General features: G+C 46.6%; 2 protein-coding genes across 6 annotated transcripts in view; one reads left to right on the top strand and one right to left on the bottom strand.

The window, feature by feature from the left end:
* Positions 1–3087, top strand: part of LOC112221907 (PDZ domain-containing protein 4-like) — a 28620-nt gene extending 25533 nt beyond the window's left edge. Inside the window, exon 8 of the mRNA XM_024384336.2 lies at positions 170–3087. Within this exon, the coding sequence (XP_024240104.1) occupies positions 170–2164 (1995 nt within the window). The 3' untranslated portion in view covers positions 2165–3087. The remainder of the gene's footprint in view (positions 1–169) is intronic.
* Positions 3088–4293: 1206 nt separating this feature from the next.
* LOC112247149 (lysine-specific demethylase 5C) lies at positions 4294–23406 on the bottom strand. Of its 5 annotated transcripts, XM_024415843.2 has the most exons (29): positions 23033–23405; positions 22470–22758; positions 20941–21088; positions 20609–20686; positions 20010–20132; positions 19663–19833; positions 19331–19465; positions 17002–17061; positions 15833–15956; positions 15413–15693; positions 14900–15058; positions 13675–13794; positions 13356–13514; positions 12973–13154; positions 12550–12712; positions 11037–11156; positions 10711–10905; positions 10253–10434; positions 10033–10157; positions 8291–8438; positions 8121–8205; positions 7611–7984; positions 7304–7442; positions 6907–7086; positions 6508–6627; positions 5465–6290; positions 5170–5369; positions 4838–5011; positions 4294–4466 (listed from the first exon to the last, which is right to left on the bottom strand). In XM_024415843.2, coding segments are annotated over exons 2-29 (4782 nt in total). In that variant the 5' UTR covers positions 22472–22758; positions 23033–23405; the 3' UTR covers positions 4294–4457. The 5 variants fall into 5 exon arrangements, with proteins under 5 accessions (XP_024271611.1, XP_024271612.1, XP_024271610.1 ...); XM_024415844.2 differs by having other exon boundaries at positions 19331–19462; positions 22470–23406; XM_024415842.2 differs by having other exon boundaries at positions 22470–23405.
* Between the last annotated feature and the right edge of the window lie 3566 nt (positions 23407–26972).

Here is a 26972-nt window from a genome sequence, read left to right as displayed (position 1 = left end):
GGTTCCCAAGAGTACAAGAAACTGTTCAATCTAACATATCATTTCAATCTTTCTTTTCCTTTCTCCTTTGCCCTTTTCCCGCCTCAATGACACCTTCAACTCAATAACGAAACCACAACGGCAATCAAACAAAATAAACACAATCCGTGAAACACATTCTCCAACTTAGAATGACAACCAGCTCGACCCAGATGAACTGGACCTGGAGGTTCTGGATAACGCTGTCCACCTGCCCAGCCCCCATCAGCTGAGGAACAGGGCCTCCATGCTGGGCGAAGGACCAGGGGTCGTGGGTGGGGGTGGTGTGGTGGTGGTCCGCGGGCGAGGTCACCGTGACTCTCCAGGCCTGCTCCACACGTTGCTGAGTAACAGCCAGGAGCTGGACAGCGGGGTGGGTCGTACAGACGAGAGTACCCGCAATGAGGAGTCCTCAGAACACGACCTACTAGGAGACGACCAGACCAGTGCCCCCACCACCAACGCCACCAACACCCCCGGCAGCATGCGCAGGTTCCACTCTGGCCAGGGGGACAGGGACACCCCACCCCTTCTACATGGCCACTCCACAGAGTTCCACTTCAGCACGGACTCTCTACTGGGTCTGGACTGTCTGGGTGGGGGAGGAGGTGGTGACCTGGCAGGGGAGAGGGTCTACGCAGCTGACCCAGTGATGATGATGATGCCAGGTCTGACAGAAGAAGAGTGTGAGAGGTACAGGGAGCTATTGGAGATCAAGTGTTATTATGAGAAGAACAGCAATGCTCTTCTGCTGCTGGGGGAGCATGGGGGTCATGGGGGACAGGGGGGCGATGGGGGGGTTCCTCTGGATGTGAACAGGAATGAGAGCCTGATGCAGCATGAGATGGCCCTCGTGGAAGAGGAGCTACGCCACCTGGAGTTCAAGTGTCGTAACATCCTGAGGGCCCAGAAGATGCAGCAGCTCCGGGAGCGCTGTCTGAAGGCATGGCCCCTGGAGGAGGAGAGTGGGGCCGGGGCTGGATGGGTGGCTCCTTTGGTTAGCGAGGAGTCCTGTCACCATGAGCTGTCAGACATTAATGAGCTCCCTGAGAGGGAACGCTCCGACAAGGACAGCACCAGCGCCTACAACACAGGAGGGGAGAGCTGCAGGAGCACCCCTCTGGTCAGCGAACAGTACCCCTCCCCCTCTGCACATGGCCACAGCAGCTTGGAGGGGGGAGACTCTACCTCTTTGCCGTCGCGGACCCCCACCCGGCACAGGGAGAGGGGAGGCAGGAGTGAGAGGGGGCAGGCTAACCTGAACCAGCCCTACTCCCCTAGCTCACACAGGAGGGGAGCGGACGTCAAGACCTCTAGCCCGAGAGGGGCCAAGTTCAGATCCTTGTCCCGCGACGGGGGGGCAAGGAGGGGGTCAGACGGAGGGGTGAGATGCCCCAAAACCAATGGGACAGTGGAGGGGAGGGAAGGGCGTAGCGCTGAGAACAGTCCTTATCTGTCCCGCCGCCACTCTGGCTCCAGAATCCCCCTGCGCTACCAGAGCTGCATGCAGCTGAGGTCCCCCTCCACATCCGAGGGCCTGGAGAGACCCAGGGATGGCAGCGAGAGTCCCATGAGCCTGGGGAGCACATGCAAGGACATCCCCCAGGGCCCTGTGTCCATGCCATCCTTACCCATCCCCCCTCCCCTGCCTCCGCCGGCCTCGCCGCGTATGGAGTGGAAGGTCAAAGTACGCAGCGACGGATCTCGCTATGTTGCCAAGCGGCCCGTTAGGGACCGCCTCCTGAAGGCCCGGGCCATTAAGATCCGGGAGGAGCGCAGCGGCATGACCACGGATGACGATGCCGTCAGCGAGATGAAGATGGGCCGCTATTGGTCCAAGGAGGAAAGGAAGCAGCAGCTTCTCAGGGCCCGGGAACAGCGCAGACGCAGGGAGTTTATGATGCAGAGCAGGCTGGACTGCCTGAGGGAGAGGGATAGGGAGTCTAGTGGCGGTGGACAACAGGGGGCTCCGCAGGGACAGGAGCCCACTACCATCTTGGAGCTGAGCCACAGGAGGAGCCAGAAGAAACGGAGCCGTAGGATCCTGGACAACTGGATCACCATCCAGGAACTACTGGCCCACGGAACCAGGTCCCCTGACGGCAAGAAGGTCTACAACCCTCTGCTGTCAGTCACCACTGTCTAATGGAGAGGGTGGAAGACCGAGAAAGAAAAGAGAGGGTGACCAACAAAGTGAGATCGAGAGGAAGTGTAGGAGTGATTGAAATAAATGGTCCAGAGGAAGTGGGTTACTTTGGAGAGGGAAAGAAACCAACTGTCGACTGATCTGCCATTGCATATTGGAGAGAGATTGGGTGATAAGAGTCTGTACAGCCCTCATTTCTGCCTGAAAGAATTATAAACATAAGCAGGTAGGCAAGACAACAGAAGTGAAAAGAAAGTGCTGGTGAAATAAACCAATCTGTAGCTATTGACCAGCGTTTCTTTGCTATACCATTCTTATAAGGACAGTGCCTCAAACACCCACTAATAAGCTTGTGTATGGCATATAACAGAGTATACAAAGCACATTGGCCAACAAGAATAAAGTAAAGGACAACATGACTGAAACGTGGACATTGTGGTAAGATCTGACGAGCACGTTTTAATATGAATACATTGAGAAGCACAGTGAGGGGGAAAAAAAGCCACACCAAATCCCACAGCAAAGGAAACATGACAACTATATCTCTGGTGGTTGAGAGTTGAGGAAATCTTCTTGAACGTGTCTTCTGATGGCTGGTACGATCGTATTCTGCGGTGGAGTTACTTATAAAGTATGACAGCACAATCTGAGGAGTTGAAAGTGGTTCTTTGACATTTGATTACTTGCATGTTGACTATAAATGTTAAAAAGTAACATATACTTCAAAAAAACCGTGACAAAAAGTTGGTGTGAAATTGTGGATGTGACATGTTCTTAATTTGTTGAATTCTTAGACTAGAAAACAATGTGGCTGTTTGTTCAGTATACCGTGATGTCTGGTCCATAAACGTTTTACAATAAAAGCCTTTTCTATATCATTTGTTGAAGTGATTTCGTCCTTTGAATTGTTCCCATATTTTCTGTCATACACCACCATGCTCAAAACTGTCCCAAGGGAGTTGCTGAAGCTCAGGAACAACTACACCTGTGGTTTACGTTCACAACACAAGGAGTGTACTGATCGATTCAGCACCACAAACTTCACTATTCTGTCAAACCACTTAAAGAAATTCAGATGGAAAAAAGGACAGGAGTCAAAAGATTCCTAAAACAATTCTAAACTTTTATTTTCTAACAAGAGTGAAAAGAAACAAAAAGGCAACATTGAAATGAAAAGTTTATACACAAATGCACGACAACTGTGTGCCTGCAATATCAATACCAATAATAATTATTATTTTAACCAAGAGGAGAAAAAGTAAATTGTGATAAAGTGAAGTGTTACTTTAGTTTGGAAGTGGAGAGAGAGTGAGATAGAGAGGGAAGAAATGAGACAAAAACATGACAGAAAAGGATAAATCTGAGGGGATCCAAACTAATGAAAGAGAGAGTAGTAAAAGAGAGCAAGTAAAAGTGAGAGAATGAAAGAGATACCTATTTTGGGAAAGTAGCACCAAAAAACATTCCCAAAATATCCAAATGGGTTTTATTCAAAATGCAAAATCCCCTCTGACAACCCAGCCTCAACAAACAAGATCAAATACAAAAAATACAAGTGTTACCACGGTGACCATCGACACCTATGATCTGCTGTGATTCACAACCTTCCACCGTACTGAACTGTAAGTAAGCTTCAGCTGTAAGTAAGCTTCATGCCCAAAAACCCCAGAAAAATAAATCAATATCATTCATTTCTACTTCAGTAAGTGGGTATGTGTGGGTCAACTTAACCGGGCCACTGTGTCTGTCTGAGGCCTGTTCCAAAACTTGCATTTAATAGAGCTGAAAACACATAGCATACCGACTGACTGACCTGGATCCCTAATTAAGACCAAGACACTCTCCAATGACGAAGCCAGCTCACACACCCCGAACACGTTCACTGGGAGGATGGAGGGAGGTAGATAGCGAAAGACGGACAGAGGGGGGTCAGTACAGGGTCAGTAGAGTACAGGGTACAGGGTCAGTAGAGAAAGATTAGAATACAGTGGGAGGGCAGGAGAATTAGACAGGAGTGTAGAATATAGATGTAGGAGCTCAGAAAGAGAGAACCACTGTGTAGACGGGTGGGGGGGCGAGCTGTAGACGAGTGGGGGGCGAGCTGTAGACGAGTGGGGGGCCTGTAGACGGGTGGGCCTGTAGACGGGTGGGGGCGGGGGCTGTAGACAGGGGGGATGGCCTGCATCTTTCCTTCCACAGTTTGACGCTGTCTTCCAGCCCAGAGTGATCTGTCCATTCTATTATCTCCAAACGTCTGACCATTCCTTTCTCCAGTGTTGCATCCATAACCATATCATAAGATCTGAGGGAGAAGAAGAAATGGAAACAAAGACAGAGAAGCATGAGTTTAACTGGTTCAACTTCTTTCAAATAAGTAATGCAACTAATTATCTCTTGAACAAAAGTTTTAAAAAATACACGAGGGACTAAAAATAGAAAATAAACAAGAGCATACAAAAGCGCCGGGGTCTGGGTGGGCGTCACCTCGGGGTGTGTCTGGGTGAGCGTCACCTCGGGGTGTGCCTGGGTGAGCGTCACCCCGGGGTGTGCCTGGGTGAGCGTCACCCCGGGGTGTGCCTGGGTGAGCGTCACCCCGGGGTGTGCCTGGGTGAGCGTCACCCCGGGGTGTGCCTGGGTGAGCGTCACCCCGGGGTGTGCCTGGGTGAGCGTTACCTCAGGGTGTGTCTGGATGGGAATGTGGTTGAGGGGCCGGGTCTTCTTGGACTCTGAAGTGTCCTGGGACCGGGGTCCTCCCTCTGCCCCTGTGTCGCCCCTCTGGCTCTTCCTCTTCCTCTTGTCCTTGGCCCGCCCCCCACGGCCCGCCCCTTTCTGCTCCTGGAGCTCAATCTGAAGAGAGAAGGGGAGGCAGGACAAAACATGATACATCAACCCACACTATTCAGACAGTTTAAAACTAATAGAGCTAGCTACTGACTAACTAAATGGGAATTGGAGTTAAGCTATTACAACATACACTAAATGGTAAAGGTTTCCTGGTCACTCACCAGTATGAGTGTTTGGAGTGTGTGTCTCTGTGGCTCTGAAGCAGCCTGGAGGACCCTGTGGATGGTGCTGGTCTGGTCCAGAGACACCTCCAGCAGGTCTCCCTCCAGCTGCAACTCCTCTAGCTGGGTCCTGGTGGTCAGGGAAAGCTCTATCACTGGGCCTTTTAGTGAAGGGACCAGCGGCAGCAGAGAGCCCACACCTGGGTGGAGATACAGAGGGGTACAGTCAGACACAGGAGAAAAAGTCTCCTGGGTTACATCATGGACTGGAGGTGTTACAATATTGGCTACTAACCTGTTACATTGTAACGGCCTATGCCGTTTTCACATCCAGCCTGCGTGCCACCGTTCATCTCTTTCTTTGGGGTCTTCTTGGGAGAGTTCTCCTCTGTGAGGTCTATCACTCCCTCTCCCTCCCCTCCCTCAGAATCCGACAGCACTATCACCGACTCAGAGTTCCCTTTCTTCCCATCCTCCTCCTCCTCCTCCCTGTGAGGCTGGTTCTGTTTAAGCTCCTGCAGCTTCTCTAGTGCCCCCTGTATCTCTGGGCTGTCCAGTGCCTCCTTGGCGCGCCCCTGCCAGGTGATGGCCCTCTCTGTGAGACACTGCAGAGCCTCTCCCTCTGGCAGACGGACGGGCAGCCTCTGGAGCGCCACCAGCAGGGCCAGGATGGTCTCCAGACGCGGGCGCCGCGAGCGCTGGCACCGGGGGCACAGGAAGCGTGAGTCCCAGTCCCACCAGCAGAGGGGGTTGGTGGGGGGCGCTGAGGGGAGCAGGAGGGAGGGGAACGGGACACACCCACCGTGGAACCAGTCTTTACACAGGTGGCAGCGCAGCAGAGGGGGGCGAGGCGCCCGGCCACACACACACACTGACTGCGGAGGAGAGGCACTGCCTGTCGTTGTGTGGTTACTGTCCCCGTTCCCCTTTCCACAGTTCTCAGAGTGGAGAGCTGTGTCCAGCTCCATGGGGTCCTCCCCCCACCTCCCACCTCCGTTCTCCTTGTCCTCCTGCTCAGTCTTTACCTCTTTCTTCTCCACACCTGGTTTAGACAGGTTGTCCTGCTGGAGCCTCAGCAGAGCCCCTTTCTCCTGGTGCTCTCCTTCTTTAAACGCCGTCACCTAGAGGGGGACAGACGGATGATGCACTTTGTAATGGTCTCTGCATGCTGTTTGTATGTGACTGAAGCGTCGATGTAGCCCTAATAGAAACTGCCTTAAGATTAATCAAGTTGTTTGGATATGACATTCTGAAACTGGTAGGTAACACTAACACACTGAACAGACTAGAACCCGACAGCCATACTGTCTAGCTAGGCCAGACTCCATGCAGACTCACAATGGCTCCAGGGTCTCTCAGGTCCTGAGCAGAAAGGCCCAGAGTGTTGGTATCGGTGTCATCTAAACAACCCGTCTCCTCTCCCCTCGCTTTACGCTTCTCCACGCATGGACACAACACCTACAGCAAGACAAAGTTGTGAGGCTCAAGGTGTTAGTAAGAGTCACATGTTAACACACACACACACACACACACACTACTGGCTAACACACTCACATAGAATGTCAGGGAAGACAATGTTCACATACACCCAAGACTTAATTCAACAAAGTTTGCAGATAGATACTGTGACTATGTCCCAAGGCTTCCCTCCCTCTCCACTAAGCGTGATTGATATGTGCGGGGCAAAACAGCTGTAAATGAAGAACTAAGCAGGCCCACACAAGCACCACCTCTGACCTGTAGCAAGCTGTGCTGGCTGCTCTTCTTCAGGAAGGTCTTGGAGGCCTTGTCTCTCCAGGAGTGGGCGCTGGCTACCTGCAGCTCCAGCTGCCTCAGCTCCTCCATCCTGACTGGCAGGTCTCTCCCTATCGCCACCAGGCCCTCCAGGTCATCCAGACACGGGTAGTGCTCCCCATTCTACAGTACACACACACGTGAGAGGAAGAAAGGACAAGCCTGGGTTACGTTTAAGTAGGGCACAACTAAACGGAACAATGTCATAGACATGTACATTGTAGAACAAGCATACTTCTCTGACCTGTGTTCAGGCATTTCCTATTTGCAACATTACACAACGTTTGCCAATTGAACGTGGCCCAGGTTATGACAGACAGTAAGAGTTGGTGCTACTTGCCTGGATCTCCTCCAAGTCAGTGACCCAGGCCCTGGCCCGGCTCAGACAGCCCCGGAGAGACAGGATGTTGGGCAGCTTGACTGGGATGAGCTGGGCCTCGTTCACTATGGCCTCCAAGGTGGACAGAGGGTGCTTCTGCCTGCAATCACACCAGGAGAGAGAGGGGACATTAGGAACAGCAAAACAACCTGAGAACAGTGAGTGAGTCTAAAAGAAAGAGCGATGAGTCTGTGGGTGACACAGTGAGGAGAGAAAGAATGGTGGTGAAAGAGAATGAAAGAGTGAGTCAGTATGAGGTGTCCCTCACCGTTGCTCCAAACAGATCTGGGCCTTCTCCTCCCAGCGTTCTGCTATCGTCAGCAGCTCCTGCAGCTCTGCCATGGCCGTTTCCACAGAGACGCTCTGGGGCACGATGCAGCCCGCCTCCATCAGGCTCCTGAGGACCACCAGGGTCACCTCACTCCCCTCGGGACCCATGGTCCGGCGCACCTCGGCTAGCCAGCGGCTCTGCTCCTGCATCCCCTTCAGGAGCTCACACTCAGGGGCATCGACAGGTAAGCCAGCCCCCTGCTCCAACAGGGCCTGAAGCTGCTCTGGGGGAGGGGCGTCTCGCCGCCAGTCCCTGTCGCTCACTAGAGCCTGGGCCTGAGTCTGGAATTCCTCTATCGTACGCAGGACCGCCTGACAGAAAGGGGGAATTAAAAAGGAATGAGAGGAAATAGGGAAGGAAGAGAGGGCCGGACATTAACAACGTTACAGCTACAGCAGATTTACTGGTTTCTCTCTGGTGGATCAGGTCCAGCTGGAGGCTACTCACCTGTACGTCCTCCAGCTGGCTTATCACACAGGGCAGGATCTCCATCTTCTCCACTAGAGCCTTGAGTTCAGCCAGGGTCATCCTCCTGCAACACATACACAGCAATGTTTGTTATGCTGTATGCGAGTCACCGTGGAGCTAAATGCATTGGGTATGGCAGTGGGTGTTACCTGGTCAGTGTCTTGTTGAGGAGCTCAGTGCTGGTCTGCTGACAGTGCTGTGTGTCAGTGAGGGTAGTGTTGAGTCTCTGGAGCAGCTCGTTGTCAGGAAACTTCTTCTCTGCTGCCTCTGCCTTCAGCACCTCCAGATCCGTGACACCTGGAGAAACATGAACTCAAAGTCAATATGCATTTTCATTCACTCTTAACTTCTTGGTGTCAGGGGGGCCGTATTGAGTAGCTTGGATGAATAAGGTGCCCAGAGTAAACTGCATGCTACTCTGTCCCAGATGCTAATATATGCTTATTATTAGTAGTATTGGATAGAAAACACTCTGAAGTTTCTAAAACTGTTTGAATGATGTCTGTGAGTATAACATAACTCATGTGGCAGGCGAAAACCTGAGACAAATCCAACCAGGAAGCGGGAAATCTGAGGTGTGTAGTTTCATTTATGTGATAGCCTATCCAATATGCTGTGTCTATGGGGCCAGATTGCCCTTCCCAAGGCTTCCAGCAGATGTCAACAGTCTTTAGAAAGTTGTTTGAGGCTTCTATTGTGGAAGGATGTCGAATAAGAGCTGTTTCAACAAGTGGACTAGGCTGTGGCCAATCAGTTGTTTACTGCGCACGGCACGGCGCCTTCTTTTCCCTCTGTAATGAATACGCTATTGTCCGGTTGGAATATAATAGAGGATTTATTATAAAAAGACCCTAAGGATTGATTGTAAACATCGTTTGACATGTTTCTACAAACTGTAATGGAACTCTTGACTTTTCGTCTGTATTTTGCACTCGCACATTGTGCCTTTGGAATAGTGAACTAAATGCGAATGAAACGGAGGTATTTGGACATAAATATGGATGTAATCGAATAAAACAAACACTTCTTGTGGAAGTGGGAGTCCTGGGAGTGCATTCCGATGAAGATCAGCAAAGGTAAGTGAAGATTTATAATGCTATTTATGACTTTTGTTGACTCCACAACTTGGCGGATAACTGTATGGCTTGCATTTGTGGCTGAACGCTGTTCTCAGATGATTGAATATTGTGCTTTTGCCGTAAAGCTTTTTTGAAATCTGACATAGCGGTGGCATTAAGAACAAGTTTATCTTTAATTCTATGTAAAACATGTATCTTTCATCAAAGTTTATGATGAGTATTTCTGTTATTTGATGTGGCTCTGCAATTTCCCCGGATGTTTTGGAGGCATTTCTGAACACGGCGCCAATGTAAACTGAGGTTTTTGGATATAAATATGAACTTGATCGAACAAAACATACATGTATTGTGTAACATTGAGTCCTGGGAGTGTCATCTGATGAAGATCGTCAAAGGTTAGTGATTAATTTGATCTATATTTCTGCTTTTTGTGACACCTCTTTGGTTGGAAAATGGCCGAATGCTTTCTGTGACTAGTTGCTGACCTAACATAATGATATGTTCTGCTTTCGCCGAAAAGCCTTTTTGAAATCGGACACTGTGGTTGGATTAACGAGAAGTGTAACTTTAAAATGGTGTAAAATACTTATAGTTGAGGAATTTTAATTGAGATTTCTGTTATTTTGAATTTGGCACCCTGCACTTTCACTGGCTGTTGGCGAGGTGGGACGCTAGCGTCCCGAACGATCCCAGAGAGGTTAAGACATTTCTTTGGGACATTCAGTTACAGAGGTGTGGTTCAGCCACACAAGAGTATAGAGCGGTATACTTGTCAAGTGTATAGTTTGTGTCTATGTGTGTGTAGTTCTGACCTGTCTTGTTGCCCTCTTCCTGCTCCAGAGCCTCTTTCACTCTGTTGGCCCAGGAATCAAACGACTCAGCTCGCACTTTGAGCCGGTGTAACATGGCCAGCAGCTCATCCAGTGTGTACCTGTACCTTTAGGGAGAAGGAACACGGAGGAGTCAGGTGTGAGGCGCTAGCGGTAAAGAAAGGATACGTAGAGAGAGAGCGAGAGAGAGACTCAGTTGTACCTGAGGTAGAGTTTGTCTGTGGGGCAGTTACAGAGGTCCTGAGTGTGGTAGAGACAGACGAGGCGTTCAGTGCAGTTTGAACAGGCCAGGGCCGACAGGAAGCAGGTGGTCTTGCAATTATCACACTGCCTCTCATCATCAGGTAGCAGCTCAAACGCCTCCCTCTCAGCCTCTGTGATGCCCTGAGAGAACACACAAACAGGGATTTAAGAAACCACACACAGCCAAGCAACACTGCTTTACACACACACACACACACACAGTCAGTATTACACAACATACACCACTAACTCACATAAACCAAACAGTCAATATAGCGCAAGAAGCCACAACAATCAAACAACTCACACACACCACAAAGTAATTCCACTGAGTGCTCAAGTCAGTGACCAAACCACAGACAGGCCTATAGGAGACCCAGAGTAAACATCCATTCCCTTCAAATGTATTAGTCTCACCCTCTCCAGCAAGCCCTTGCGTAGCTCCCTCTCCTCCTGGACGATGCTGAACATCTCTCTGTGCGTAGCAGCGGCCAGGTTGAGATCTAGCTTCTCTGGGCAGGCGGCCATCTTACAGGTCAGCTCCTCGTGGGAGAAAACACAGTACCGTCGCAGACGACGGTAGTGCTCGATACAGGAGCGGCCTGCGGGCAGCTGACGGACGGGTGTAAATGCAAGAGGCAATTTGAAAACAACGTACGACACTCCCATTAGGATAGGTATAGAGACCTAGTTGGGAAGATTTAGAGTCAGTTTAGTTCTCAGGACACAGATGAGAGCCTTACCCAGTCTGCAGTGCAAAAGTTTACAGCTTCAGCAAAGTTGTATCCCTGATTGAAGCCGCTGTGGTAAGCTCTGGGGAAAGTGATGACAAACTCGCCAGCACATTGGTTGGTGCGCACAACCTGTCGATCAAATACCACAAGGAACTCATCAGAATGGCCATTGTCCACAAATATACCTCGCATTTATTTGTCATAATCTCAACTCCACAATATTATGAGGTGTAGTATGGGTATGATAGGTTGTGTGTGTCAGTATGTGAGTGGAGTTGAGAGGTTGGAAAAGCCGCTGCGGTACGCCACGTCACTCCATATACGCTCCATTCATTAAAATCACTTTTTAGACACCCATCTATTTTTGTAACTACCTAGACCTACCATGTGGTTTTGAAGTACTGAAAACAAACCATATGATTTTAATGAAAAGTATTTTAATAAAGAACATGAAGATGTCGAAGAAGCGCTCATGTCGTATTAAACGCTATTTAAAACAGGAACCAGATGGGAGGGCTAAGATAAAAAAACTTTTTTTGATTTAGGCTATATTATTTCAAGACCTACAAATTTAAAAATTATTGAAGCATTTACAAGTACGACACACTAGGCTGGCAGGGACCTTAAGCGCTCAGCATTTGATCAAACTTGTTTTATTAAATCATTAGTGTCTATAAATTGCACATATAGGCTGTTACTTAGAATTAATTACAATTTGAACAAAAAAAATGCTTTACTAGGCTCCATCTACAGAGCCTTGGAATTCAATTTTAAAAACACACGTTTGGCCAGTCTGTGTCTTCAGGCTCATGTGATGGTGCCTGGAGAGCAGGCCAGCAGCCTTGTGGAGCCACTGGGGATGATAAACACCCTTTTGGCCACTCTTGCCAGGCTGGGTGTAGTAGTTTTTCTGTATGTATGTAGGCCTAAAGGATTTGAAGTAAAATAACCCTATAAAAACAGAAAGCTCCTTGAAAGAGGTCATATGCCAGGCCTATTGGGCCAAAATCAATGACTGCCTGTTGTCTAGATAACAGAACAAACATTTTAAGAGATCAGATTTTTGGTTTAGAAATACTTTGCTACAATGACACACTTAGCTAACTACCCATCTCATCCCTTTCTGTTAGCCTGTGCACGTACCAAGGACACCCTCATGCTTTCGGGATACCTGTCTTTTCAGATTCCACAATGATTCTTTAGTTGTGGACATTACATCACTGCACTCCCTCTCTTGGTCCTCATCTTTGTAAGTCACCTTGATTTAGCAGCTGTGTTTTATATCAATGTCTTTATGAAAATATTTAACTCCATGACAGTAGCGACAGCAAGGGGCTAGAGCAGCACACAAGTAGACTACAAATGCATGCTGGGCCGGGCATGCCCTGAGCTTGTGAAGTGAAATTGGAGAGGGTGAGAAGGCCGATGCGCCAGCCTTTGGGAAACTCGCTCCACGCTCCAGTCAAATTGGGCACCCTCCACTCTCTGCTCACATACTCTGGTGTGTGTGTGTGTGACTTACCGGGACCCCGTGAGCCATGAGGATGTTGGGGTTCATAATAGTGACCAGCTGGTGGAGGAGGTCAGGTTGGAACTCAAACAGCTCTGGGGTCAGCTTCTTCATCACCTCCTCTAACTGCTCTGCTGCTACAGAGGGAACCCCGTACCACGTCTTAGGCTCACCCCTGGAGGAGGAGAGGGGGACAGAGAGGAGCGAGAGGTAAAGGGGTCAGCGTGGGGAGAGAGAGAGGAACAGAGAGAGAGGGGGACATGAGAACAGCGTTTCTCACTAACTATATCTATCAGTCAGTACATTGTCCTGTATAAAGCTATCGGACATAAAAGGACAATCTCAAACATCTACAGATGAACTACCTATTAATGCCCCATGTCACCTGTAGGGGTTGTAATGTTTTGTGTACTGTACAGTTAGTGTCCTCTTTACCAGTGCAGGTAGTTGATGGAGTAGCTCCAGTGGTCTTCGATGTGCCAGCAGAAAGCAGAGAAGACCATGCCCACGTAGAGCCAGGGCACCTTCATGCCAGAGATGTCTGCGTTGATGTGGCACAGCAGGGACTGCTCCAGAACTGGCATCACGTTCAGGTTCCAGCCGCTCCGGGCATAGTCCTGCAGAGGGCAGCAAGAGGGTCAGACTAAACTGTGCAGGTTTAGTTCTGGAGGAAATATATATTGTTTTATACATGTTGTACAAGGATCATATTAATGGCATATCAATGAGAGTGGAATAGACAAACACTGTATATTTAAAGAACTAATAAAAGGAGAAGACAACAGGAGTGAAATATGAAAAGGCTGATAGCTAGTTACCGCTTCCTCTTGTGAGAGGTTCTTCATGCCGTTGTTCATGGGGAATCCACTGCCAAACTCTTTAGAGTGGATGTCGGCTCCATACTCCACTGTCACGTCCTCCTCTATACTACTGACCAACCGCCAGAACTCTCTCTCCACCAGCTCTGTCGGAACCATCTACACACAGACATTTGTAACAAACACAACAACAAAAAAACTCATATGGGAGAAGAATAATGTATCGATATAATCAACTAGCATGTATTCATTAGTAAGGACTAGTTTATCTCCACATCAGAGCAAAGCATTCATTTATAGTTTGTACAGGCGCACTTACATGGACAGGCATGTTGAAGTAGTCTGCTTTGAAGGTGTCGGCCATCTCCCCAAAACTCTGCAGGGTGTATTCCCTAGTAGCCTGCTCAAAACCAAAGGCCTCCGCTGGCCTCTTACACTCCTGGAGGGAAGAAGAGAGGCAGACAAGAGGCCATTGAAGAAATGGATTGGATGGAGGAAAATCAAATAGTTACCAGACATACAGATGACTAGAATGCAAAAGTTTACGCCCAGAGTTTTTCCTGACAGGTTTACATGTCAATAGCCTGTGTTCAATAGACAGAATTCTCCTGACCAGGCATCCAGCCCCGGGTTCCATCAAACACACGTTTCCCCTACAAGCTACATCTACCAGAAAACTGCTTCAATGACTCCAGACTCCTCAGGTTAAATATACACACAGAGGCTCCAGATTAATTAGACGGTGGATGGCTGCAGCCATATAGCAGGATGTTTGTTTGAAAACAGGATGTTGTGAGTCTCAATAGCTAGTTTTCCATCCAATCGGTGACAGATGAATGTGACTATTCAAATATCTGCATAAAGAAAATATGCGTGTTTCCACCAAATCAGTGTGTGATGACGAAGTGCACACAAAATGGACTTTCTCATGTATCAAATAAAAAAATGTAAAGTTCAATGTGTTTCCATCACATTTTCTACTGATAGTTTTGTCACAGAAACTGTTGGTTAAATAGATAAGTCTACTCTGGTCTATGCACGTGCACTCTAGCCAACAGCTGGCAGATTCAGTGGGGGTATGATAGTATGACATTATTATAGATAAGAGAGAGAATATTTACATTTGTCAAACAGCAGTCAAGCATCAATCACCATGTCACCAGAATAAGACCCTCCATATTTATTGAAAGGGGCATCAAGCTCACCACTTATTTCATCTGTAGCCTAATACACTGCATGGTTTCCCGAGTCATAGTGGGAGGACCACACATGTCATCGCGTGACTCCAAGTTTACTTCGATATGATGGTTAATATATCAATATTTACTAATAAAAAAATAAAACGTTTCCACTACCATTTCTCCCATACAGGTAATTACTTTTACCGACACAAAAAGATTTCACTATGTCGATTGAACAAATTATCTCGTGGCATTTATGAAATTGTACCAAAACTTCCTGTTTCCATCACAGCTGTCATAATCATTTATTTATAGACGGTATGACTACTCTGTGGATGGAAACGTGGTTCATGACGCTCTCACCTCAGCCACACATTTTGGACAGCGCCAGTTGCCCTTGGGGGCCTCAGTGAGAGGGGGCAGCAGACAGAAGGTGTGGTAGTTGTCATCACAACCGTCACACAGCAGGAGCTTCTCATCCTCGTCGCCACGACCACACATCCGGCACACAAACGAATCCACCTTAGCAGAATACAGAACACAGATAAGTGAAACAGATTTAAAGTTCTGCATTTAAATTGCCACACTCAAATATGTTGGGAAGGAGCTGACTAACAAAATATTACATGTAAATTGTTTACCAATTAAATTACTGGCAGCATAGATGGTTTTCAACTAGCTTTATTTATTTCCCCATTTAAATTGCCACCTTATGATTCGAATAGCTATAACATCTGATTTTGGATCAGACATAACCTACAGGGCTGGATTCCCAGACAGAGAATCTCCAGTGACCATGCTTCTTAGTCCAGGATAATCCTTAATCTGTGCCTGTATAACTTGCCCATAAGCGTGAATGGAGGCTAAGGCCCTTACAAACTGAGGGTTGCCGAGGTTACGTCTCAGCCTCATGGTCATCTTGGTGCAGGGCCCGTCACCGTTTTCACCACTGTCTTGGTCCCCGCTGTCATGAGCTGCTCCACCTTCATGTTTCTCTTCCTCTTTCTTCACCTCACTCTTTATCGTGGCATCAGAGGGAGGAGGAGCCGTTGTGGTTGTGCTGCCATCTCCTCCTTTCTCTTTGACCTCCCCTGGCTGCTCCTTGACCTGGACAGCAGGAGCTGCAGCCCGGACAGTCACAGTCTGAGGCAGCTCTTCTGGAAGGAGGGGAAATCGGAGAAGTGGTCAACATGCATCCAAAATTGCACCGTATTCTATATGATAATACTTTATGACCAGAGCCCACATTTCAGACCCAACTAGGGGAGGTGAAGGACTGTAGCAGAGTTGTGTTACCTTTCTTAGGAATGCTCTTATTCCTGGGCACCAGTCCTAGCCCCATCATCTTAGGCCCTGCACCGTAAATCTGTAGTTTCTTCAGCTCTGGATTCTTCTCTATGTCCTCCTCTGTGGGATCAGGCTAGGGTGACAGATGGCAAAAAGTCAGTAGGGAGATGCGATGGGAGCAACACCAATACACTTTCAGGTATACTGAGAGGGAATGGAGAAGCAGAGGGGTCAGAAGATGGTGTGAGGATAAGGTAGAATAGTAGTACTAGAGGGTCAGCAAGGAGAGTACAACCTCTCCATACAGTACATCTTTGTGTATTGACAGTTATTAAACAAAGGTAACGATCCACCACCGTGTTATAAGAAAAAGCATCCAAACACACGTCCCAACAAAGGAAAATAATTTGGGGAACCTACATACAAGTCTCAACTCAGCTGAACTGAGTGATTAATACAATTAAAAATGCACTCAAGTCGAGGTTGTGAGGCGTCATCTGCCTCAGATCCGAAATCTGTAAAACTTTTGAAGGGGCAATGATTCAGAGCATAAAATGCACAAAGCTGCGTTTGCATTTTCCAAATATTTTACTTTCTCAAAAGGCCAAGTGGAGTGTCTAACAGGGTTCTTGTCAAACACAACCCACTGGAGTTCAACTGCACTCAGCAGAACACATGCAGTCACACAATAGCGCTGCAGAAGTGAGGGAATGGAAGCATTAAGAAAGGACGCACAGAGACTGACTAACAGTAAAGAGATAAGAGGAGAGAGAGAGATTCACACTGATTTCATAAACAAGTACAGGCAAGACAGATAATTGCTTATGCATTTGCATAAGTTGTTGCCAGGGACAAACAGTGAGTGGGTGGGTGGGTGAGTGGGATAAGGGCTAAAGACAGCGAAAGCTTGATGCTAGGCTGTTGAATGGTGATGTTTGTTAAGATTTAGAAAAGGACAACAAGGGCCCTGCCGCAAAAAAAAAAGAGAGAGAGAGAGAGAGAGAGAGAGGTTTGCTGCTAGAAAAACCAAGCCAGATAGAGACATGGGGCAAGGGTAGAGCTGGGAGAGAGCGAGGGGTTTGCTGCTCGAGAAACCGAGCCAGATAGAGTCAGGGGGGCGAGGGTAGAGCCAGGAGAGAGCGAGGACTCGCATTGTGCTCAAGAGAGACAGGCAGTACCGATGTAGAGATGTGTTGAGAGCCAGTGGAGAGAGGGTGGGGGGCAGAATCCTCTGGACCCTGCATAGGAAGACAACAACAGCAACAAAGAACTGAGACAGGAGGAGGAAGAAAAAGAAATGGCTGAGGAGAAGAAAAAAAACAGCCATTGGAAGAGTGAAAATATATATGAAGAGATGGAAATCTGGTGTGATGAAATAGAATGACTTGTGTTTGACTGTAACAGGCGTGGGTAGACCATGTATTTGCCAAATATAGCTGTGCTTGTACTGATCACATCACAAGATCTTTTTGATCGGTTTAGAACTGAGCCCTCAGAGAAAGCATAGCCTAGGTCTCTCCAACCCTGTACCTGGAGAGCTACCGTCCTGCAGGTTCATGCCAACCCTCATCTAGCACACCCGATTCTAATCAATTAGCTGGTTGATAAGCTGAACTAGGATAGTGACAACTTGGGTTGGGGCGAAAGTCCACAGGAGGGTAGCTCTCCAGGAACAGGGTTGGAGACCCCTGGCCTAGGTAATAAAACATTTCAGCTGAAAATTAAACACACACAAGGATGCATACGTGGGTTTAAAAAAAAAACATCATCAGATTCTTATGGTGGGCTATGACCAATCCGATGACATCTCAGTGTAAAGTTTAATGGGACAGTGCAAGATTTTAAGCCCTTTCTCTACTTACCCAGGGTCAGATTAAATCACAGACACCATTTTTATGGCTCTGCAGCCAGTGCTAGATGTTCTGGTAGATTTCCAGTTACAGCTGGGCAACCTATGTACCCATAAAACACTTATATTGACCAACCAAACTATTTGCATTTATTTGAAACTTTTTGTTTTTATAAATAAAAAAACTTGGCTAAAATAACCGTGTGGAATGGAATGCTACAACTAGTATGAATCACGGCATAAGATAAAGTTGTTGAAAGCCTGGGCTTTCTTTTCTAGTATTAATTTCTGGTGGAGGAGCTTCAGCACGGAACAGGTCTGTGTGTGTCTGTGTGACACACAAATGATGGGAGTTTGATCAGGACCGGGCTGTCTTAGTGAGTTAGGTTAGTCTATACAAGCCTGGACAATAGTTGCCTCGTAAAATAAATAGCAAATAATAGACAAGCCTATCAACTTTTATTCTTGAAAGCGGCAACTTTAGGACAATACCTTCTTAGGTTGGAATATTTGGAAAATAAGCTACTGTTCATTGATAATTCGTCTTGAAGCGGTTATGAAAGCTCTCTTTCACACACACGAAACGACCTTAAACGTCCTTCATACTGGAGGCAGACACACAAAAAATGGTATCCATGAGTTCATCTAACTCTGGGTAAGGAGATGTCCAAAATATCACACCATCCCTTTAAGCATCTCTTGCCATTGTTCAAATCAAATCTGGAGTAAGGCATACAAGGAAGCAAATCAAAAAGATCTCACCACACCACCACTTTAAAATGCAAAATGGTACAAACAAAATGTATTCTATGGGTGAAAGACATGGGTACCCTACAAGGAACTACAATGGGTTAGCAATGTTCAATGGCAGGGGTACCAAAATGAACAATCGGTGGTGTTGAAAGAGGGAAAGAAAGAGAGAAAGGAAGGAGATATAGGGTGACATATAGCATATAACATGGGGCAAAAGGCAGTAGCAGCAGACACCATAGCAGCAGCGTAGCGGTACACAGAGCAAGCATGCTTGGTTGCGTTCTGAGCGCATCGTCGGGTCCATCTAGGTGTTCCTTTCCAATTTGGAGAGAAAGAGCTGGAACTCAGATTCAATTCATTTGGATTAATGACTAATTTGGTATTACGTCATTTCAAATCGGATTAATTTAGGAATACAACGATATTGAATGAAAAGTAATTCCATTTTTCAATGCCAAAAGAGATGAGTATTATTACATGATTGTATGGGCGTATGACAACTTTATCTTCCTGCCTAACCAAATCAGTCACTGATAGTCTACCTAGAAGATAAAACAATCAGTGTGAAAAACCTATGAGTAAGATGTGTTAATGGCAGGTGTTACCCTAGCTGAGATCTGTGAACCGGTGCAGATCAGTAGTTTCACTAGCAGTTCTCAGAAGACAGTACATCACCACCCAATGAATAGATTTGGACCCCATTCCTGAACGAGACTGGTTAAATATGGCTACTAACAGATTATGGTTGTGGAGAGTGAATGCTTACATCTTTGAAACTATCAACATGATCATGGAAATGAGTAAAATTAACCAACTTATAGTATCTGTGAACTACACACACGACTGATACGGTTAAGAGGGAAATTATGTACGTCGGTCATTGGAGCTTGTGTGCTGTCACTCACGTCTGGCTGGAGACGATTGGCTCTGCGTCCGTAGCTGCTCGTCTTGGAGGGCTGGACAGACTGGCGTAGGGGGATGGAGTGGGGCTTGTATTCTCTATGCACCTCCTCTCCATCATATAGCTTTGGCTTAGTCTGCTACACACAGAAATCCTGGGGTTAAACCCTCTTCAACATTCATGACTATGGATGGACACCATTTATAAACAGTGCAACTGACTTAACAAATAAAGAATGTAAGTCAATGCATGTCAAATTCTGTTTGATAGATCAGAGTTGATCGATTACTTGTGTAAGCACAAAAGAGCAGGAGCAAAGTGGGTGAGTAGCGTTACCGGCAGGCTGGCACCAGTGTGGAACACCTCAAAGGGGTAGACAATCCTCTCGTAGTGTGAGCGCAGGAGGGAGCCAATGTTCTTGCCTGGAGGGTAGCCAAGCTTCTGGGCCACACGAGCCCAGCGCCTCTCCTTACTGACTATATCAAACCCTCCTTCCTCTATCACAACCTACAAAGACAAAATAATATAAGTGCGGACAACTCAGTTTTACTGGCTAAAGTACTATTGGATAGTGTTAGCAATGGTAAGAGTCTCAACAGGTCTTATTTTTTAGTTTGACAGAAATAAGACATGCAACAGGGGGTTTACTGAGAAATTTTAAATGGGTCAATCAGCTCTGGCACCTTGGACAGGCTGAAGAGATCCAGGATGCGCCTCTCGATGTTCGGGATCTTGAGAGAGGATCCCTGGATCTCCCAGAACTTGGCGATCCGGTCCAAGTAGTTTAGCTTGACTCGTGTCTCCGCCTAAGGGGGGGGGTCAGGATTGAATATTATTAGAATGGACTGAAAACTAAAATATAATCTTTGGGTCAACCAGAACATGTGACTTCTAAAACAGTTATTCCATATCAACCCATAGCAATAGAACAGGCTTGGAAGCTCTAACCCTGGCAATGTGACTAGTAAACTCATGTTAACATGAGCAATGGCTGCCTGATGATGGATTGCCATGGTAACATAGCATGATTTGTAAAAAAAAAAAAAAAAAAAAAATCGAACTGATGTAGCTCATGCAATGGAATGTATTTTGTGTAATGTCAGTTGAGTTGACTCACAGCACAGGTACACATCCTGTTTTTACTTCCTGACATGGATACACTCAAAATGGATGCCAGTCTACCCATTATCCATCATTGACTTGAATGGGGATGGCCGTTCTATTCATTCCATTTCCGAGACTCAACTATACAATGATACAATATATGAGGAGAGAGACGAACCTCCAGCTCATTAAGTCTCTGTATGCGGGGTGTGAAGCGGAAACTATCCACCTCCACAGCAAAGGGTGGCTGCCAGTCCTGTGGGGAAAGGAAAGCTTTGATCAATGTCTGTCTATGTTTGATGTAAACACTTGTCATCCTGCAATCACTCAATCCTGTGCTCAGCTTGTAAGAAAGAGAACATGTACTTGTGTTTGCTAGACACACAAAGAAACACAAATAACAGTGAGACTACACCAGATTGGTTAAGGTAAGAGGAAAACAACCATATTCAACTCCCCACAGGTTTCATGGGGTTAAATGATAGATGCATGTCACCAGTAAACACTTACAGCAGGAGGACGAATCTTGCAAATTCCAGACTTCTCTGCAATTGGACGGATCTTGGCAATGTAGCCCAGGGGATCCTGAAACTCCTCCCATGACGGCTCGAACACTGGGCACTCCGGAGGAGGCACAAAATCTTCCCCCTCCATCGCCCTGGCAACAGGTAAGGTCAAATCTGCATGTCAAGTCACTGCACAGTGCAGCTACTTACTTAGCTAAGCAGATTGGCAGTCAAAATAACTGTCACCATGAGAAGTCCAGGCACAATATAAGAGTTCTTGCTAATCAATGGTAATTACAATGAATGATACAGGCCCTATATATAGACTACCCATTGATTCTTGAAGAATACATTTATGCATGTCTTATAAGGCTGGAAAAACCATCTTACCCTATCGTAACCCCAAACCTAAGACTGTTTATGTAGTTATGTAGTTATTGGAGTCTTTGTAAACAGTGCATTCTACATAACACATTTACTATAAAAATTGTATATTTCAAATGCATTTCTTGAAAATATCCACTTTGGGTTCAAAGTTAGGCTAAGGAGAAAATAATCACAAGGGATTTTTCCTTATGGGATTACCAGTTCTTCAAAAATGCATATGTACAGTACCATAAATGTAATTGGATACATTAACAATGCTTTAGAGTATGTTTTTCATCAGATCAAACGGGCCCTAAGGGACACAACCTACAATTTTGAATGGCCACAATTTTGAATGGCCATTGCTTTCAAACATTACATGATTCTTCTACTTGTGAATAATGTCTTTGAATTAAATCATGTTCTAATAGTTGGAATGTGTCTTTGGAACATCATGGAACCTTCAATCTAGTAAAACACCAAATCCCCAAACCTGTTAACCCAATATGGGGGAGGCGTTCTTTGTAACTGTTCTCCCCTCCCCCTACCTTACAGACACAGCAAATAATGCACTTCTTACATGGTGCCATTCTTGTCTCATAAGGTCAAATTGGTTTTTGGTCATCAACAGAAAATAATACACTTAACTAACAAAGTATGTTGATACTTGGTGATATAAAAAGACTGTCTGGGATATGGTTTGTTTCCTACAATTGATTTCACAGAACCCATCTGATGGCCTCCTACATTTCCTTTCAATAGAAAATAATGATAAAGACATTTGAGGAAGCTTCCTACACAAATGCTGGACATATTCTCTAAATATAGCTAAAGCCCCTAATCTCAACATAAAACGTCACAGGATTTAAAGGCCTGATTGCATCCATCCACGCAAGACCAAATATGGGGATTCAAGTTGGGAAACAAATGAATATAGCCACTGTCAAACATCACAAAATATGGGTCATTTGTCACATAGCTAACTACATAACGGGAGGTCCTTGGTGACTGACAGGCTAAAACAATCCCAAACTGTTTGGTTTACTTTAAGTTTCACTGTAGTTAGTTGGTTAGTTGCTAACTAGGATTTATCTAGCTAGCATCTTAGCTAACTTTCCGGTTAAGAAATATGGCTAGCTAGAGTATAGCTAACGTTATTAGACTTACATGTTAGATAACGTTAGCTGGCACTTGGACAGCAACTCTGTCTGACACGTTCAACGTGATCAGAGGAAATTATGGACTCAGGTGTCACCAATAATATGATGGGCGGTGTAGGTGTCTTGAAAGCTCACGGGGTCTATTGTTCAGCACTGGGTCACGATTACTGTGGCTGAAGCTAACGTTACGGCCTCCACTTTTCAGCCCATCCCAGGCAGCACCTCCGGTCTCGGGTAGCACTGCGAATTGGCGTGGAAGTTTCACTGGAAATATTGGTTCCTTCTCTGTTTCGTACCTGTCCCAAGACAGATATTAATTGTTTTATTTTTAATCAAAACACTTCGGACAATCCCGTAGACAATTATTTCTCCTGAGACCACCCTCCTCCCTGTTGACAGTGTTGTTGTTGTTTAGCTCGGCTGGCTAACGTTACCTACGTTAGCGAGCTGTCGCTGGTTAGCTAGCTACTGTAGCTAGTAATGTTACGAGCTAACGTTAGCTAGCGAGCAAGGTCCAGATAGCTCACGTAAAGTTGCCCGTTTTCAGCGTCGCTTCCCCCATATACCCACTTCTGTTTGATTATAAGTGTAAAGATGATCCACTTTGAAGACTCGTTTGCTTGTAAACGAGTATCTCTGTGAGAATGATGTCCCCATCAAATCAATTTGTGACCAATTTCGCTATCCCCCGTTCATCCTGTCTGGGTTTAAACGCCATCTTAGTTTCATCATTGCCTAAGCGCAACCTCAAGTCTCTCAACTACTACGACAGCTGAGTTATTTGAGTGGAAGAGAGGGCAGGAATTAGTCCCTCCAGGTTCGTTCGATTTAGAGAAAGTAGTTCGGAGACGCATTTTCTCGGATCTTGACTTACTTCACGAATTATGATACCCATTCACGGAATTATTTACTAATATACGCTTGGCTAAATAAAATTAGTACATAGTTTAAAACGTGTGCCGTTGTTTAACAAATGCTGATGTGGAGGATGGCAGAAGTGCATGTATGCACGCAGGTGGTGTGGTATTAGTTAATACCTACTGGCATGGTATTAGGCACGTACACAGTTTACAGTAGCTATAAAGGCTCAGTGCTGTCCAGAATCCTTGGGCTGTCTCTACCCTAAACTTAACCCCTACCCATAACCATGTTCAGTGGAGACTCCTCATTCAGGGCAGGTGGGGGCAGAGCCCCACGTGTATAGCAAAAAAATATGTTTAATAATAAAAAATAACATACACGTTTGCAAACAATGTAATTTTTTTTTATTGAATTAATAAAGCTGCTGAAAACATGGTCTCTTTTCTGCTTTCTTGAGTACGGCAGCTCCAAAATGCATGTATTTCAGCCTAGCTCAGTGCTTTCTGTGGTGGAGGGGCAGCCATGGAAAATACAAAGGGTATGGGTTGGTAATCTTCTCTAGTTGCGTCATCATTGGCTCCGTGTTCTGTCACTCATCGGGACACTTGTCGCCGCAAAATCTACAGGGAGATCAAGAAAGTTCAGGCACACTTGGGTGCTGCCAAAGATTTACATTAGAAGTGCCCATCCATGAAGGCTCAAGGTCATAGCCACAGATAAAATAACATCAAATCGCGTTATATCTACCATAGCTTTGATTAGATTTTTTATATTTCTCCTTTATTTAACCAGGTAGGCTAGTTGAGAACAAGTTGTCATTTGCAACTGGCCAAGATAAAGCATAGCAATTCGACACATACAACAACACAGAGTTACACATGGAGTAAACAAAACATAGTCAAGTAGAGATACTGGGGTGCAAAGGAGCAAGATAAATAAATAAATATGGTATAGGGATGAGGTAGATAGATGGGCTATGTACAGGTGCAGTGATCTGTGAGCTGCTCTGACAGCTGGTGCTTAAAGCTAGTGAGGGAGATATGAGTCTCCAGCTTCAGAGATTTTTGCAGTTCGTTCCAGTCATTGGCAGCAGAGAACTGAAAGGAAAGACGACCAAAAGAGGAATTGGCTTTGGGGGTGACCAGTGAGATATACCTGCTGGAGTGCGTGCTACGAGTGGGTGCTGCTATGGTGACCAGTGAGCTGAGATAAGGCCGGGCTTTACCTAGCAGCGACTTGTAGATAACCTGTAGCCAGTGGGTTTGGCGACACGTATGAAGCGAGGGCCAACCAACTAGCTTCCATCACGTGGACTGGGATATGTTTCGTATTGCGTCAGATAACAATATTGACGAATACGCTGATTCGGTGTGCGAGTTCATTAGAACGTGCGTTGAAGATGTCGTTCCCATAGCAACGATTAAAACATTCCCTAACCAGAAACCGTGGATTGATGGCAGCATTCGCGTGAAACTGAAAGCGTGAACCACTGCTTTTAATCAGGGCAAGGTGACTGGTAACATGACCGAATACAAACAGTGCAGCTATTCCCTCCGCAAGGCTATCAAACAAGCTAAGTGTCAGTACAGAGACAAAGTAGAATCTCAATTCAACGGCTCAGACACAAGAGGCATGTGGCAGGGTCTACAGTCAATCACAGACTACAAGAAGAAATCCAGCCCAGTCACGGACCAGGATGTCTTGCTCCCAGGCAGACTAAATAACTTTTTTGCCCGCTTTGAGGACAATACAGTGCCACTGACACTGCCTGCAACGAAAACATGCGGACTCTCCTTCACTGCAGCCGAGGTGAGTAAGACATTTAAACGTGTTAACCCTCGCAAGGCTGCAGGCCCAGACGGCATCCCCAGACGCGCCCTCAGAGCATGCACAGACCAGCTGGCCGGTGTGTTTACGGACATATTCAATCAATCCCTATACCAGTCTGCTGTTCCCACATGTTTCAAGAGGGCCACCATTGTTCCTGTTCCCAAGAAAGCTAAGGTAACTGAGCTAAACGACTACCGCCCCGTAGCACTCACTTCCGTCATCATGAAGTGCTTTGAGAGACTAGTCAAGGACCATATCACCTCCACCCTACCTGACACCCTAGACCCACTCCAATTTGCTTACCGCCCAAATAGGTCCACAGACGATGCAATCTCAACCACACTGCACACTGCCCTAACCCATCTGGACAAGAGGAATACCTATGTGAGAATGCTGTTCATCGACTACAGCTCGGCATTCAACACCATAGTACCCTCCAAGCTCGTCATCAAGCTCGAGACCCTGGGTCTCGACCCCGCCCTGTGCAACTGGGTACTGGACTTCCTGACGGGCCGCCCCCAGGTGGTGAGGGTAGGCAACAACATCTCCACCCCGCTGATCCTCAACACTGGGCACCCACAAGGGTGCGTTCTGAGCCCTCTCCTGTACTCCCTGTTCACCCACGACTGCGTGGCCACGCACGCCTCCAACTCAATCATCAAGTTTGCGGACGACACAACAGTGGTAGGCTTGATTACCAACAACGACGAGACGGCCTACAGGGAGGAGGTGAGGGCCCTCGGAGTGTGGTGTCAGGAAAATAACCTCACACTCAACGTCAACAAAACTAAGGAGATGATTGTGGACTTCAGGAAACAGCAGAGGGAACACCCCCCTATCCACATCGATAGAACAGTAGTGGAGAGGGTAGCAAGTTTTAAGTTCCTCGGCATACACATCACAGACAAACTGAATTGGTCCACTCACACAGACGGCATTGTGAAGAAGGCGCAGCAGCGCCTCTTCAACCTCAGGAGGCTGAAGAAATTTGGCTTGTCACCAAAAGCACTCACAAACTTCTACAGATGTACAATCGAGAGCATCCTGGCGGGCTGTATCACCGCCTGGTACGGCAACTGCTCCGCCCACAACCGTAAGGCTCTCCAGAGGGTAGTGAGGTCTGCACAACGCATCACCGGGGGCAAACTACCTGCCCTCCAGGACACCTACACCACCCGATGTTACAGGAAGGCCATAAAGATCATCAAGGACATCAACCACCCGAGCCACTGCCTGTTCACCCCGCTATCACCCAGAAGGCGAGGTCAGTACAGGTGCATCAAAGCTGGGACCGAGAGACTGAAAAACAGCTTCTATCTCAAGGCCATCAGACTGTTAAACAGCCACCACTAACATTGAGTGGCTGCTGCCAACACACTGACACTGACACTGACTCAACTCCAGCCACTTTAATAATGGGAATTGATGGGAAATGATGTAAATATATCACTAGCCACTTTAAACAATGCTACCTTATATAATGTTACTTACCCTACATTATTCATCTCATATGCATACGTATATACTGTACTCTATATCATCGACTGCATCCTTATGTAATACATGTATCACTAGCCACTTTAACTATGCCACTTTGTTTACATACTCATCTCATATGTATATACTGTACTCGATACCATCTACTGTATCTTGCCTATGCTGCTCTGTACCATCACTCATTCATATATCCTTATGTACATATTCTTTATCCCCTTACACTGTGTATAAGACAATAGTTTTGGAATTGTTAGTTAGATTACTTGTTGGTTATTACTGCATTGTCGGAACTAGAAGCACAAGCATTTCGCTACACTCGCAT

This window comes from Oncorhynchus tshawytscha, linkage group LG22 (assembly GCF_018296145.1).
Source record: "Oncorhynchus tshawytscha isolate Ot180627B linkage group LG22, Otsh_v2.0, whole genome shotgun sequence".
NCBI classification, from domain to species: domain Eukaryota; kingdom Metazoa; phylum Chordata; class Actinopteri; order Salmoniformes; family Salmonidae; genus Oncorhynchus; species Oncorhynchus tshawytscha.
The sequence above is the reverse complement of the archived record's forward strand: the minus strand, read 5'-3'. Positions and strand labels throughout refer to the sequence as shown.